The 15,069-nt window shown below is 43.3% G+C and overlaps 1 protein-coding gene across 8 annotated transcripts in view; it reads right to left on the bottom strand.

Moving 5' to 3' along the window:
- The window catches only part of FRY (FRY microtubule binding protein), a 375,793-nt gene that overhangs the window by 63,830 nt on the left and 296,894 nt on the right, over nt 1-15,069 (bottom strand). For all 8 annotated transcript variants that reach the window (XM_048847137.2, XM_048847131.2, XM_048847143.2 and 5 more), the window contains 4 exons: nt 6,906-7,000; nt 4,228-4,835; nt 2,802-2,899; nt 2,537-2,707 (listed from right to left, as the gene is read on the bottom strand). In XM_048847137.2, coding sequence (XP_048703094.1) covers nt 2,537-2,707; nt 2,802-2,899; nt 4,228-4,835; nt 6,906-7,000 — 972 coding nt within the window. The remainder of the gene's footprint in view (nt 1-2,536; nt 2,708-2,801; nt 2,900-4,227; nt 4,836-6,905; nt 7,001-15,069) is intronic.

Below are 15,069 nucleotides of genomic sequence, written 5' to 3'. Positions count from 1 at the left end.
GGTTGGGGGTGAAGGCTCTGGGGTGGGGCTGGGGATGAGGGATTTGGGGTGCAGGAAGGGCCTCAGGTTTGGGGGGCGCTCAGGTCTGGGGTAGGGGGTGGGTTGCATGGTTGGGGTAAGGGCTTACTTCCGGTGGCTTCGTAAGCTGGGGTGCAGAAGAAGGCTTCCCGCCTGTCCTGGCACTGTGGACCATGCTGCTCCCTGGAAGCGGCCAACAGCAGGTCTGGTTCCTAAGCAGAGGTGCGCAAACAGCTCCGTGTGGCTCTTGCCTGCAGGCACTGCCCTCCCAGCTCCCATTGGCTGGGAACTGGCCAATGGGAGTGCGGAGCCAGTGTTTGGGGCGGGGGCAGCACGTGGAGCCCCCAATCCACAGTTTGAAAACCACTGGTATAGAGCATACCACACATCCAAAGTTACACAGCAAACCTCTTCCTCTATATATATTTACACATTACATTTCACGATACAATATTCATATACATTGCAACATTTGAGATTGGCTTGGTTACTTTGTAGGTGAAGGTTATCCATTGTTCATAGCACCAGGGTGTTCCTGCTTATCTTAGTTAGCACAGACATCCTGACTCCCACATACTGCTTATTAAGCCCTAATTTACAACTTAACCTTCTGTTCACCTTCCCAATTGGCCCATTAAGAAGTGAGGCAAGATACTGATGTCAAGCCAGGCCTACAGTCCATTGGCATGGAGCCAGAATATGGAGAAGGGAAGGGCAAAGAGAGAGACCTCTTCCTACCCATCAGATTCTGAGCCCCATTCCTTGGCAGACTGAAAACTAGACAGGCACAATTCCCATTACACTGCAGCCCGAGGCAGGGCTGCGCAGGAGGAACAGGCTTCTCTGCTGGTCCAGACATGCTGCGGGGTAAGGAAGGGGCAGGGTACCTGCTACAGAGCACTGTCAGAGGACCCCTGTAAGCAGAGATGCCCCAGCACACACTTGCCTCTCAGGGTGGGGAGGAAAAGGAGAAAGGGTTTAAACCCTGACATTTACCCCACTTGCTCATTAACAATCTGAACTGCTGTCTTACAAAGGGGATGCTTGCTTTTGCCTATTTGGAACTCAGAGTCTCTGGCATTTGCAAAAGTAAACCCTGAGCAGGCGAGAGGTGTTCCCCTCTCTATGGGAATTGTCATGCTCCTGGTTGAGCCTCCCATGGTGGTGTTACAGCTTTGGGTGGGGGTTGAGGCCCTCCACACCTCTCTGACTCAAAGCCACATGCTTTTTGGCAGAGCGAGGGTCAGAGGCTTTATGGCTATAGGGCACCGTTATCCTCTCTAGCCTGTGACCTGGCAGGGGGAGGGTCAATGGCTTGTGGCAGCAGGGCACAGCTCATGTTCTTGAGACTGTATCCCAGCAAAGTGGCAGCATGACATAACTTGCCCTCTCAAGCTCACGCCCTGGCAGAGAGAAGGGTCATCGGCTTGTGGCAGCAGGGCATAGATAGCCTTCTCAAGCCCATACCTCAGCAGAGTGACAGTCAATGGTTTGTGGCAGCAGAGCATCGTTTACCCCTTGGCAGACTGAGGATGATGGCTTGTGGCAGCAGGGCTCAGTTTATCCTGTGAGGCTCTTGGAAAGCTCCCTATAGCTCCCCCTGGACTTGGCTGGATGTTTGCAGGGCTTCTCTGCTCCCACAGTGGAGGGCAGAGGGTGCTCACTAGAGAAGTGTTGAATTGGAGAAGCCAGAGGATTAGAGCCTCAATACTCCACTGATTCCTCACCTCAGGGGAGAGAGAGAGGAGCTAGAAGGAAGTGAAGTCATGCATGACAACAAATAAACATGAAAGTTATAGAAAATGGTTGAGAAAATCTGAACTGCCAACTTGTTCTGCTGCCGAATGGGGCAGAAAATGGGGCAGAAAATCTGGTGGCCTGAGCAGAAGAATGGGGCTCCAGCTTGGAGTCTCCAGCAACATTAGATGGCCTCTGAATTCTGCAGGCAGGTGGTATTACCCATTACTGATGAATGAGGAGAGAAGCAGCGAATTCTCTCTGGAGTTAGAAGAATGCATTTGGATCCATTAGGCATGGATATTTATAACAAGAAATGGATTGTTATGTAACAAGCAGTTTAGGTCAGATTGTGCAGCCCTTACTTACGTCCCATTGAAAGGAATGACAGAAAATACTAACTCCTGTAAGTGTTCACCAACACGAATAAGGATGGACAATCTAGCCCAAAATTATAAACTATAAAAAGTTGACAAATGCATAAGGTAGTTACACACTCTTTCTTTGTACTCCAGTTCTGGATGTAGTGGAAAACCCTATTTATTCATGGGCAAGCACAGCTTTAAGAAGTAATCAACTTGAGGACTTTACTTGACTTTGGATATGTTTTGCATTAAGTGTTTAATTTTTTCAAAAAAGCATACAGCAAAATTCTGCTCTCAGATCTGCACTTTGAGTAAGAACAGAGGATAGGAGATCTCTAATGAATAGCCAAGAGGCTATAGCCCTTCAGTTTGTCTGTCAATAGAAGATGGAAAATGGTTTGGTTTTAAAAACTTACCTCAGCCAAATATGTAACCATACTCAGGGTAATGTCGGCGAATGCTTCATGGAGGTAACGGCAAACCACATTTACCCAGGTAGCACAGTCTCTTGTATAGCTGTGAGTTTTATAAAGGGCCATCACATGTGCAAGATTTGATAGCTTAGGGTTCTTTTCTTCCAAACAAGCCTAATTAAATATGAATGTCACATTATGCTAAGAAAAAGTCAAAGACATTCACAAGACATAATATGATGTACAATGTACCAAATAAATTTCCTACCTGAGCAATTCTCTCCGCTATATCCTTACAGAACTGGTTTGGGCTATCAAAATGTTGAATTAAATGAGGCAGGAGACACAAGACATTCAGTGGGAACCCTGGTACAGAACAATACAATACAAAGTGGATATTTGATGAGAGGACAGGAATATTAGCTGTCTTTTAAGCAATATTTTGCTAGCAGCTATAATCACAAAAGTACATTACAGTGATGTTATATAGACTCTTTCAAATTGTTCAGACCCCATATTTCACCTTAAGACTGTTGTATCAAATTAAACATAACATCTATTAAATATGACAGTGTGATGGTGTCATTACAAAGAATGGGACTGATTCTGCAAACATTTACTAACATACAAAGTGCTTACTACCAGGTATAATCTCATGGAATTAGTAGTAGTAAGCACTGCTACTAATCGTAAACGTTTGCAGGATCTGGCCCTACACCTCAATATCCAAAATTCCAATAATACTGGAGGCATTTTTAGTATAATATATACTGCTAATATATGGTAAGAGAAGGAGGAGGTAATAAAATAAAGTGTTGGGCCTGATTCTCAGCCCCATTTCCCTACATTTTATACTGAGTGGCCAAAAGAGAAAAGGGGCGGGGGGGGGGGGGGGAAGAGGGAGGAAGAAGATGTCTGCAACTGGCCAACTGAGAATTCCCCAAGTGAGGGGAATTCTGAATTGGTAGAAAGCTAAAGCAAAATTTAGATCTAAGTCACACAGTTCTTCCCAAAGTATGGCGGTGTTTGGAAAAAAGATTTTGGTTTCAGACCTTGACTAGTGAGGATTCTCACGGCTCTGAATATAGCAGCCCCTCCTCACCCCAAGAAAAAAGAACTTGAGGTTTTATTATAGAAATACTGAGAAAACTTCACAGGCCTTGCTAGGTTCTATAACTAGAAATAAAATGTGAAAGAATATCCCTGTACAAAAATGGCATCTTTCCTGCTCCCCTGATATTGAATAGGTGTGCTGAGACCTCAGACTATCATGCTGACCAAAACTGTCTCATTGTTTCCTTGTACTCCCCCGTCTGTATCCATCTGTTGTCTCTTGTCTTATATTTAAATTGCAAGCTCTTTGGTGCAGGGGCTGTCTTTTTGTTCTTTATTTGTACAGCGCCTAGCACACAGGAGTCTTGGTCCATGACTGGGGTGCTGAGGTGCTATGATATTACAAATAATAAATAATAGTAATAACAAAAGAATTTCCCTTTAGTTGTTTTTTTTGAGAGATCTGCAATGAGTATAAATATGTATTCATTAAAAAATGCATTACAATTTGTACACACAAAAATAAATTTATATTCCATAAGGTGACATAGGTATTTTTAAGTAGCATAGTGAGGTTTTCATATCAAACATAAAAACAATTTCATAATCAAAATGTGAAAGGCAGAAAAAATTGGCTTTACCTATAACTTGAGAGGAATCCACCATGGATACTCGTGACACAGGTGTCAGCAAACTGAAGAGCTGTAACGTGAGGTCAGTGGTGGTAAGGGAAGTGAATCCTTTTAGCAACAGCTGCTGCAGCCCCAAGAAATCTGACCACTTTAGCTGTCCTTGTAACTTTTCTAACTTCTCCCTATTTTCAGCTTTATCCAGTGGCAAATAAGCCAGTAGTTTATTCAACAATCGTAAAGCCATTAGATATTCAAATTCAAAATCAGATTCCATCAAAGCTACAGCAACCCAGAAGATGGTGGCCAACAGGTTGGTTGGATTGTTAATATTAGAAGGATCAGTGAGGCTGTCTTTTAGAGATGATGAGCTCCTGGTTTTAGAGGAGAGGCCTTGCTGGGTGCATGCCTGAATTCTATCTAGTGTGGCACTGCGTGGTGGATCTGAGGATCTGTCCACAACACCAAACTTTTTGGGTACAGAAAAGCTTCTCTGGTGTCTACTTCGTTCAGCAGTGGCTGTGTTACCACTTACAGCCCCAGGATTCACGTTCAGCTGGCCCGTACTCTTCCGATTTGCAGTCAGTTTAGTGCTTGAAGTTAAGTCTGGTGATGATGAACTAAGCAAAAAATAAATAAATAAATAAATAAATAGGATTTTATTATATCACAAAGCAGCAATGTAGAAAATAAACTAGTACAAATAAAAAGGAAGTAAACCAAGAATTTATCAAAAGATAAATAAACAGTAAAAAAAAAAAGTAAACAAACACCACGCTGTCTGTTTTACTCTCCCACAGATTTCTCCATATAACCTAGAGACCCCAACTGAGAACAGGGCCATATTGTAATAGGCACTGCACAAACACAGAGTAAGAAACAGACTTTGCCCTGAAGAGTTTACAATCTAAATAGACAAGGCAGAAAGTAGGGGGAAGGGAAAACAAGGGGTGAAGTGGTTGCTGAAGGTCATGCTCTGGGTCAGTGGTAGTGCTGGGATTAGCACTCAGGTCTCCTGAATCTCAGTATCCTATCCACTGGACCCGCTGCAGGAGTTATTTGGTATAAGTCACACTTGTAGAATTACTGGCAAATTGACCCTGTGGAGGGAGGAGTATTGGCCACCATGGGTGAATGTATGCAGCTAAACCAATGGTTGTAAGCAGAAACTTAGAAATGTTGCGTTATCCCTATCCTGTCATGGAGCTATCAGGGCTCCCCTTAGAAGTACTGTCCCTTAGACTCCATGCTGCTACCCTAGCCTCCTTTCAGGGGGGTAGACTGCACACTGGAGACTTAGCTGGCGTTTCAAAGAGTTACAACTGCCACATGGATTACTGCTTGGAATTCCAGGCAGTCCTTATTAACTATTTATATTTTAATAGCACCCTCAGTGTTTAGGTATTGTTCAAAGATAACAGTGAGACAAAGTCTCTGTTCCAAAAAGCTTATAACCTAACAATTTACAGTGCCAAGGGAAGCTTGCTGTACAGAACAGCTACTTCCCGGCTGCCTCCATTCTTACCTCTGAAATGCTCTACTCACAAAACTGCAAAGCCCCTACTCTGTGGTATTCTCGCAGAGGGGCTTACACAGTCACTAGGGGTAGAAGGAAGGATGGTGTTATCCCCTTCCTTCCACAGTTTGGGGCCATTTCTGTTCCATTTTGCTCCCTTCTGAACTGTGTAGTCAAGAGGAACATGTGACTCTTGATTTGGAATATAAAAGACTATAATATATTGTAACAGCACCACCCCAGAAATTTTACCCACAAACTTTTATGTTGCCGAAAAGTTTTAGAATTTAAGGAGATCTCTCCAGGGACACACCCAGCTCCTACTACTGCTAACGGACACCACAGACAGACATTAGCCTCCCCTTGGTGCACAGATCTGTCACTGGTTGTGCTTTAGAAGGAGAAAGGTTTGCCATCCTCTCAACCTTGGAGGGCTCCCAGTGAGTTCAAGGATGCACAGCTGACAAGGACTGTGCGTGAGAACAAGAGCAGGGGGTGCACACTGTTGAACATCCTCAAACCTGAAAGGAAATCTGTGCGGCCTTTTTTCATATTGTGGAACCCCTCTTCATAGGAGGCTCCACAGACATCTGCTTACGGAGGTTGTCAAGGAAGGGGAAACATAAAGCAGGTGCAGAGGCATAGGGCCTCCTGAGGACCCCTTGGGACATCTGAGTTCTGAGGACAGAATCCCCTATTTTTTCCACAAAGGTGACAAATCCTGCCCATTCATGCAGTGATTTGGGAAATACTTAATTAGTGGAACCATGAGTTTTCTCACAACAGGGAGTGATCTGTACCCCCATCTGCAATATTCTAAGCAAAGTAAATGTTGTTTCCTATACATCTTTTCAAGACTACGTTAGGTACAAAAACAGAACGTGGAATCCTAATGTTATTTGTTTAAAGAGGACATCAAATGTGCTGTAGATGACTGAAAGGAAGAAAGAAAAGCTATAACAGGCTAGGAGGGTCCACGAGTTTATCAATATTTATTTCAATAGTTGCCAAATTGGGCTCAGATGCACTCTTAGGCTCGTTTTGTAAATGTATTTTGAGCAAGATCAGTTATACCAAAACCATTTCATGCAATTCTGATTGCAGAACATTGTATTGCTTCATAAGATTTATATGGGAAAAGATTATGTGATTAAGGGAATAGACAGACTCTTACCGAGATAATACGGTCAGGAGATCACAGTTCTTCAAACAATCAGACAGATTATCCACAGTAGCCTCCAAGGTAAGTAGTGCTTCCATTACATAACCCTGTCAAATACATACAGTCAGTGATTTTAGCAAAAACAATCATGAGTAAGTCAGTAACGAATCATTCTGTACTGACGCATCTTATTGAAAACACAACACAATACTAATCGTAGTAAAAAACCCAGAGCCATTACATTGCACATTAAAACATTACTGCACATTTTATTTTCTGTCTCCCTGAATGATCTGTGAAGGAGAGAGTATACTTAAGGAGACCAGTTATCTTATCAGGGGATGATGGATAATAGGATGCTGAGCCTTTCACCTCCATGTCACTGGTTCAAATTCTGCAGAGGCAGTTGTGACAGAATATTATTGTCACCTTGAAGCTATTTGATGATCTGTGTGGAATGTGTTGGTGATCTCAGTCCATTTCCTAATGGAAGTTAATAGTGTCAAGATTATAAAAATAACATTAACAAGAATGCTATGGTGGTAGAAATCTCAGGAGAGAAGTCAAAGATTGAATAGCCATAGAGAACAAACTACTGCTCCATCAATAAAGGGGGGCATTTAGGTCAGGGTATGGGTTTGTTGGTTTTGATTTTGTTGCTATGCTCTAGCAGATAAAGTACCAGATGGGGTACAACAATGGTGTCTACTACAACAACCAAACCACAGTAGAGAACAGGCTCCTTAAACACCCATCTATGTCAGGCGTAGGGAAAAAATGTTGCATAATCATGGAGGACTTCAGCCTGAGTGACATATGCTGGAGGTTTCAAGCCGCCAGTAATAAAACATCATTGGTATTTCTAAAAATTACACATAACAATCTGCTAACTCAAAAAAAAATGCATTCTGCATAGAGGAATTCCATAGTAGAACTGATAATGACAGATGAAATAATCATAGAACTAAAAATCAGTGGCTGGTTAGGTTCAAGTGATCCTGACCCTTAAATTTTTCATGGGTAAGCAAAATAAAGCCCCAACCAGTAATATACATTCTTGTTACTTTTAAAGAAACAATTTAGCAAAGATAAAAACAATCATGAGTCAAATCAGAAGTGAGAAAGAATTCCAACAGAAAATAAGTGAATGATAAATGGGAACTATTTAAGAACATTTTACTAGAAGCACAAAAAGCCACAATCCCACAATTGAGAAAGAAGGCTACACTCGTTAAAGGACCAGCCTGACTTAGAGGGGGGGGAAAATGGAAAAAAGAGAAAATTGATATCAGTGAATATAAGCTAGAAGGTGGGTATGATTTTGCACCCCATAATGCTTTATAGAAATATGCTTATGAGTGTAAATATGACATAACTGGAATATGTTTTATGCTAGATATGCCATGTAACATATCTTTGCAAAGGTTATGTTCTACTGAATGTATTCATCCTATTCATATGCATGTATCATTTTTATATCTGAAGTTATGAGCATTGGCTCTATGCTTGTATTTAAAGTGTTTGCCGTAGGAAGCACATAAGGCAGATTTGGTCAACATAGTGTGAAGGGGTTATTCAAGTAATTAGGAGTACTTAGCTGACAATAGACCTTCGGAGACACCAATCCACATCTGAGCTTTCCTGGGAACTTTCAAACTAACATGTAAACAATGGAGTCGGCCTACAAAAAACTGAATCATTCATAGACATGTGACTTGCTCAGGTGACTGCAAAACTTCATCTTGTGGAGGGGAGAAGAGAGGGGTTTCCACCCACAAGAGAAAGACTATATAAGCCCCTGGGAACCCCTCCATTTTGTCTTCTGATGGCTCAAGAGACAGCCTCTCCACCCCAAAGAGATGCCTGAAAGAAACTGAAACAAAGGACAGTAACTACGGGAGTGTGAGTGATTGCTGGACCCAGACTTGGAAGGAGTCTAGTCTGTCAAAGAAGTTTACTGGAACATCTCTGAAGGTGAGATTTACCTGCATTTAGTTTCCTACTGTATTAGGCTTAGACTTGTGTGGTTTTGTTTTATTTTGCTTAGTAATTTACTTTGTTCTGTCTGTTATTACTTGGAACCATTTAAATCCTACTTTTTATATTTAATAAAATCACTTTTTACTTATTCATTAACCCAGAGCAAGTATTAATACCTGGGGGAGCAAACAGCTGTGCATATCTATCAGTGTTATATAGCGTGAACAATTTATGAGTTTACCCTGTATAAGATTTATACAGAGTAAAATAAATTTATTTGGGGTTTGGATCCCATTGGAAACTGGGTATCTGGGTGTTGGAGACAGGAGCACTTCTTAAGCTGTTTTCAGTTAAGCCTGCAGCTTTTGGGGGATGTGGTTCAGACCTGGGTCTGTGTCTGTAGCAGGCTAGCATGTCTGGCACAACCAGGCAGGGCACTGAAGTCCCAAGCTGCCAGGGAAAATGGGCTTAGAGGTAGTCTCAGCACATCAGATGGCAGTCCCAAGGGGGTTTCTGTGACCCAACCCGTCACAGTGGGAATGGTAGAATATTGATAAGGGAAGCAAAAAGACACAGGAGAAACCAATGGACAACAGAGCTAAGGACTAGAAGAAGTCGTATATTAGAACAAAAGGAATCCAAACACTGGTATTGGTCCATTACTAGATGAAGACGGTGGAATGGTCTATAATAATGCAAAACTGTTAATAAGGCAGAACTATTCAATAAATATTTCTGTTCTGTGTTTGGGAAAAAGCCAGATGATGTAGTTATATCATATGATGATGAAATACTTTTCATTCCAACTGTAAGTAAGGAGGATATTAAAACAGCAGCTAATAAAGATAGGTTTCAAAGTAGCAGCCGTGTTAGTCTGTATCCGCAAAAAGAACAGGAGTACTTGTGGCATCTTAGAGACTAAGGTGGCACAAGTACTCCTGTTCTTTTTTCTAATAAAGATAGATATTTTAAAATCAGCAGGTACGGATAATTTTCATCCCAGAATTTTAAGAGAGCTGGCCAAGGACCTCTGTGGACTGTTAATGTTGATTTTCAAGAAGTCTGGGGGAAGTTTCAGAGGACTGGAAAAAAGTTAATGTTACGCTAATATTTAAAAAGAGTAAAGGGATTGACCTGGGTAAATATAGGCTGACATCAATCACGGGCAAAATAATGGAATGGCTGATATGGGACTCTTATAAAGAATTAAAAGATGATAGTATGATTAATGCCAATTGTCATGGGTTTATAGAAAATAGATCTTGTAAAACTAATTTGATTTTTTTTGGTGAGATTATAAATTTGATTGATAAAGGTAACGGTGTTCATTTTTTGTAAGGCATTTGGTACTGCACGACATTTTGATTAAGAAACTAGAACAATACTAATTCAACATGGCACACATTAAATGAATTAAAAACTGGCTAACTGCCAGGTCTCACAAATGTAACTGAAAATGGGGAATCGTCTAGCTGGTGTGTTTCTATTAGGGTCTCACAAGGATCGGTTCATGGCCCTGCAGTATTTAACATTTTTATCAAAGAGCTAGAAGAAAACAAACTCATTACTGATCAAATGTGCAGATTACACAAAGATTGGGACAGTGTTAAATAATGAAGAGGACTGTTTCTGACGGATATTGCAACTTCATGCAGCATCTATAGGGGAACATATTGTATTAAATATAAATATCACTGTGGGCCATGGATTACGATTATGTTCTACTCCATGGGGGAAGGTTACCACAGCTCCTCCAGGAATTAAAACAGGGGAATTAAGGTGAATCACTCACACTGTAAACACCTCCAGAAAGGTAGCACACTCTGGGGAGGTTCGCATATACTGATTCACACTTGGTTTCCAGAGACTGGGAAAACAAAGAATGGGGTTTTGGCTTAAAAAGGCTGCGTTTAAACTGAGTCAGGGACTACTTTCTGAACCCGCAAACGGACACGATCTTCTGCCCAAAAGCCCCAACCCTTGTGGAAAGATTGGAAAGAATTTGGCCTACAAGAGCCCCGTAAGTCTGAGGCGTGATCTCTAGTAAGTTTTTAGCATAGTAACTTTTATTGTTTTATATGTTTTCTCTGTAATGATTTTGCTTGCTTAGAAAGAGTTGTGTGGTATCTTGTAACTGCTGGCAATACACTGTTCGTGCTCCTTGGACAGAAAGAAAAGCACAGGCACTGGCCTTTAGAGAGACTGGCTTGCTGGGCATATCTCAATGTAAGACAGTGAGCTGTGCAGTCTTAAAACCCTGGGCAGGAGGGAGAGAGATGCAGCTCTCTATTGTATTTATTAATACAACATCTCCACCCAAGAGAAATGATGTCTGGGAGCTGGAAACTTTAACTGGGTGCCCTCGAGGGACCATGGAGGGGCAATACAGATGCAGTTACTCTGAAACTGTGACACAGGTCGCTGATACAAAGTGATCTGCCTGTGTGGTAAGCTGGATACAAGCAAGCAATATGTGTTTCCATACCCCAAATGCAAAATCATATATCTAGGTTACGATTACCGGAGGAGGAACTCTATTCTGGGAAGCAGTGACTGTGAGAAAGACTTTGGAGTCATTGTGGATAATCAGCTGAACACAAGCACCCAGTATGATGCTGTGGCCAAAAGAGCTCAAGTGATCCTTGGCTGTATAAACAGAGGAATATCAAGTAGAAGTAGAGAGGTTATATTAGTTCTGTATTTGGCCCTGGTGAGACTGCCACTGGAACACTGTATCCAGTTCTGCTGTCCACAATTCAAGAAGGATGTTGATAAATTGGAGAAGGTTCAGAGAAGAGCCATGAGGATGATCAGAGATTGGAAAACATGCCCTACAATGAAAGACTCAAGGAGGTCAATCTTTTTATTTTAGCCAAGAGAAGTTTAAGGGGTGACTTGATCATAGTCTATAAGTACCTACACAGGAAACAGAAATTTGATAATAGAGGGCTCTTCAATCTAGCAGGCAAAGGTATAACAAGATCCAGTGACTGAAAGTTGATGCTAGACAAATTCACACTGGAAATAAGGTGGACATTTTTAACATGGAGGTTAATTAACTATTGGAATAATTTACCAAGGTCTGTGGTGGATTCCCCATCACTGGAAAATTTACATCAAGAATGGATGTGTTTCTAAAAGATATGCTCTAGTTCAACCACTGTTATTGGACTTGAAGCAGTTATTAATTCAGGGAAGTCCTATGACTTTTTATGCAGGAGGTCAGACTAGATGATCATCATGGTCTCATCTGTTCTTAAAATCTATGGATTTATTAATCTATTTTTATTCCTTTTCATACATTTCCTTGGTGTTTGCTCCATCTTTCATTTTTCTCTCTTATTTTCCACTCACTAGAAGAATGCATGCTGCTTGAAGGGGTGGTGGCACATATCCATGAGTGGTTCCATGGTGCCAGTCTGCATGGTTTTCTCATGGATGGGCTCGCTGGCACAGAGAAGAGACTCTTGGCCAGCAACCTACAGGCCAGTACATGAGTATTCTTGCAGCCAGATTTATTTCTGGTGGGGAAGAGTAACAAGATGTTCCCCTGCCACTTTGCCTGCAGCTAAGGTTGCCAACTTTTTAATCACACAAAACTGAGCACCCTTGCCCTGCCCCCTGCCCTGAAGCCCCAACCCTACTGACTCCATTCCCCCCTCCCTCCGTCGCTGGCTCTCCCCATCGTCACTCACTGTCACTGGGTTGGGCAGAGGCTTGGGGTGTGGGAGGGGTAAGGGCTCCGGCTGGGGGTGCGGGCTCTGGGGTGGGACTGGGGATGAGGGGTTTGGGGTGCAGGAGGGGTCTTAGGGCTGGGGCTAAGGGGTTTGGAGTGCAGGCTGGGACCCAGGGCTGGGGCAGGGGGTTGGGGTGTGGGAGGAGGTGTGGGGTACTGGCTCTGGGAGGAAGTTTGGGGGTGAGAGGGGGCCCAAGGCAGGGGCAGGCGGTTGGGATGTGGGAGGGGGTGAGGGGGGTGAGCTCTGGGAAGGAGTTTGGGTGAGTGTGAGGGCTCAGGGCTGGGACAGGGGATTGGAGTGCAGGAGGGGGTTCGGGGTGCACGCTCTGGCTGGGCGGTGCTTACCTCAGGTGGCTCCGAGAAGCAGTCAGCATGTCCAGCTCCTAGGTGGAGGGGCTGGGGGCTCTGCACATTGCCTGTGCCTACATGTGCCGCCCCCACAGCTCCCACTGGCCATAGTTCACGGCCAATGGGAGCTGCGGAGCCAGCGTTCAAGGCAGGGACAGCGTGTGGAGCCACCTGGCTGCCCCTGCGCCTAGGAGCCAGACATGCCAGCTGCTTCTGGGAGCCAGGACAGGCAGGGATCCTGCCTTAGCCCCGTTGACTGGACCTATAGCAGCCCAGTCAGTGGTGCTGACCAGAGCAGCCAGGGTCCCTTTTCGACCAGACGCTCTGGTTGAAAACCGGATGCCTGGCAACCCTATCTGCAGCCAGAAGAGACTTTTGCAGCAGGGAGCAGGTCAGATTCAGGGTCATGCAGCTTTCCCATATCTATTACTACTTATAGTCCCTTGTCCAGTCCACCTCTCAGGTTAACACTACACCATGATTTGTTTTCAAACTGGATCAGCTGCATTGTAATGGTGTGAGCTTTTTAAAACAGTATGTTCTTTCTACTGTTAATTTATTCTCCTTAAAAAGAGAGGGCCAAAGCAGTTTGTTTTTAATTTTATTTTTACTCTCCATTGCTCATAGTAGAATCATAGAATCATAGAATATAAGAGTTGGAAGGGACCCCAGAAGGTCATCTAGTCCAACCCCCTGCTCGAAGCGGGACCAATTCCCAGTTAAATCATCCCAGCCAGGGCTTTGTCAAGCCTGACCTTAAAAACCTCTAAGGAAGGAGATTCTACCACCTCCCTAGGTAACGCATTCCAGTGTTTCACCACCCTCTTAGTGAAAAAGTTTTTCCTAATATCCAATCTAAACCTCCCCCACTGCAGCTTGAGACCATTACTCCTCGTTCTGTCATCTGCTACCATTGAGAACAGTCTAGAGCCATCCTCTTTGGAACCCCCTTTCAGGTAGTTGAAAGCAGCTATCAAATCCCCCCTCATTCTTCTCTTCTGCAGGCTAAACAATCCCAGCTCCCTCAGCCTCTCCTCATAACTCATGTGTTCCAGACCCCTAATCATTTTTGTTGCCCTTCGCTGGACTCTCTCCAATTTATCCACATCCTTCTTGAAGTGTGGGGCCCAAAACTGGACACAGTACTCCAGATGAGGCCTCACCAATGTCGAATAGAGGGGAACGATCACGTCCCTCGATCTGCTCGCTATGCCCCTACTTATACATCCCAAAATGCCATAGGCCTTCTTGGCAACAAGGGCACACTGCTGACTCATATCCAGCTTCTCGTCCACTGTCACCCCTAGGTCCTTTTCCGCAGAACTGCTGCCTAGCCATTCGGTCCCTAGTCTGTAGCTGTGCATTGGGTTCTTCCGTCCTAAGTGCAGGACCCTGCACTTATCCTTATTGAACCTCATCAGATTTCTTTTGGCCCAATCCTCCAATTTGTCTAGGTCCTTCTGTATCCTATCCCTCCCCTCCAGCGTATCTACCACTCCTCCCAGTTTAGTATCATCCGCAAATTTGCTGAGAGTGCAATCCACACCATCCTCCAGATCATTTATGAAGATATTGAACAAAACTGGCCCCAGGACCGACCCTTGGGGCACTCCACTTGATACCGGCTGCCAACTAGACATGGAGCCATTGATAACTACCCGTTGAGCCCGACAATCTAGCCAGCTTTCTACCCACCTTGTAGTGCATTCATCCAACCCATACTTCCTTAACTTGCTGACAAGAATACTGTGGGAGACCGTGTCAAAAGCTTTGCTAAAGTCAAGAAACAATACATCCACTGCTTTCCCTTCATCCACAGTACTCTTTATTTATATTAAAAATCCTTAATGATTTCATCTTTTAGCATATGGCAAATATAAATATTCCCACCAACCCATCCAGTGGGCTAAAAGCCACAGACCTTAATTAAGCAACATTCCTAATTGCTTTGAAGTTGAATATTGCTCAGTAAAGGACAATGGAATTTGAAATTTAACTGCTTTTGGAAAGGCAGCAGCGGAAGCTGAAAGTGCTGTTTCTGTGAACACCACTACAGTTTGCTATTTACAATTTTTAAAATCTCACAATGGGGTGATACATTTTGAAACAAAT

This window comes from Caretta caretta, chromosome 1, assembly GCF_965140235.1.
Source record: "Caretta caretta isolate rCarCar2 chromosome 1, rCarCar1.hap1, whole genome shotgun sequence".
NCBI classification, from domain to species: domain Eukaryota; kingdom Metazoa; phylum Chordata; order Testudines; family Cheloniidae; genus Caretta; species Caretta caretta.
This window is presented reverse-complemented; position numbering and strand designations above follow the sequence as displayed.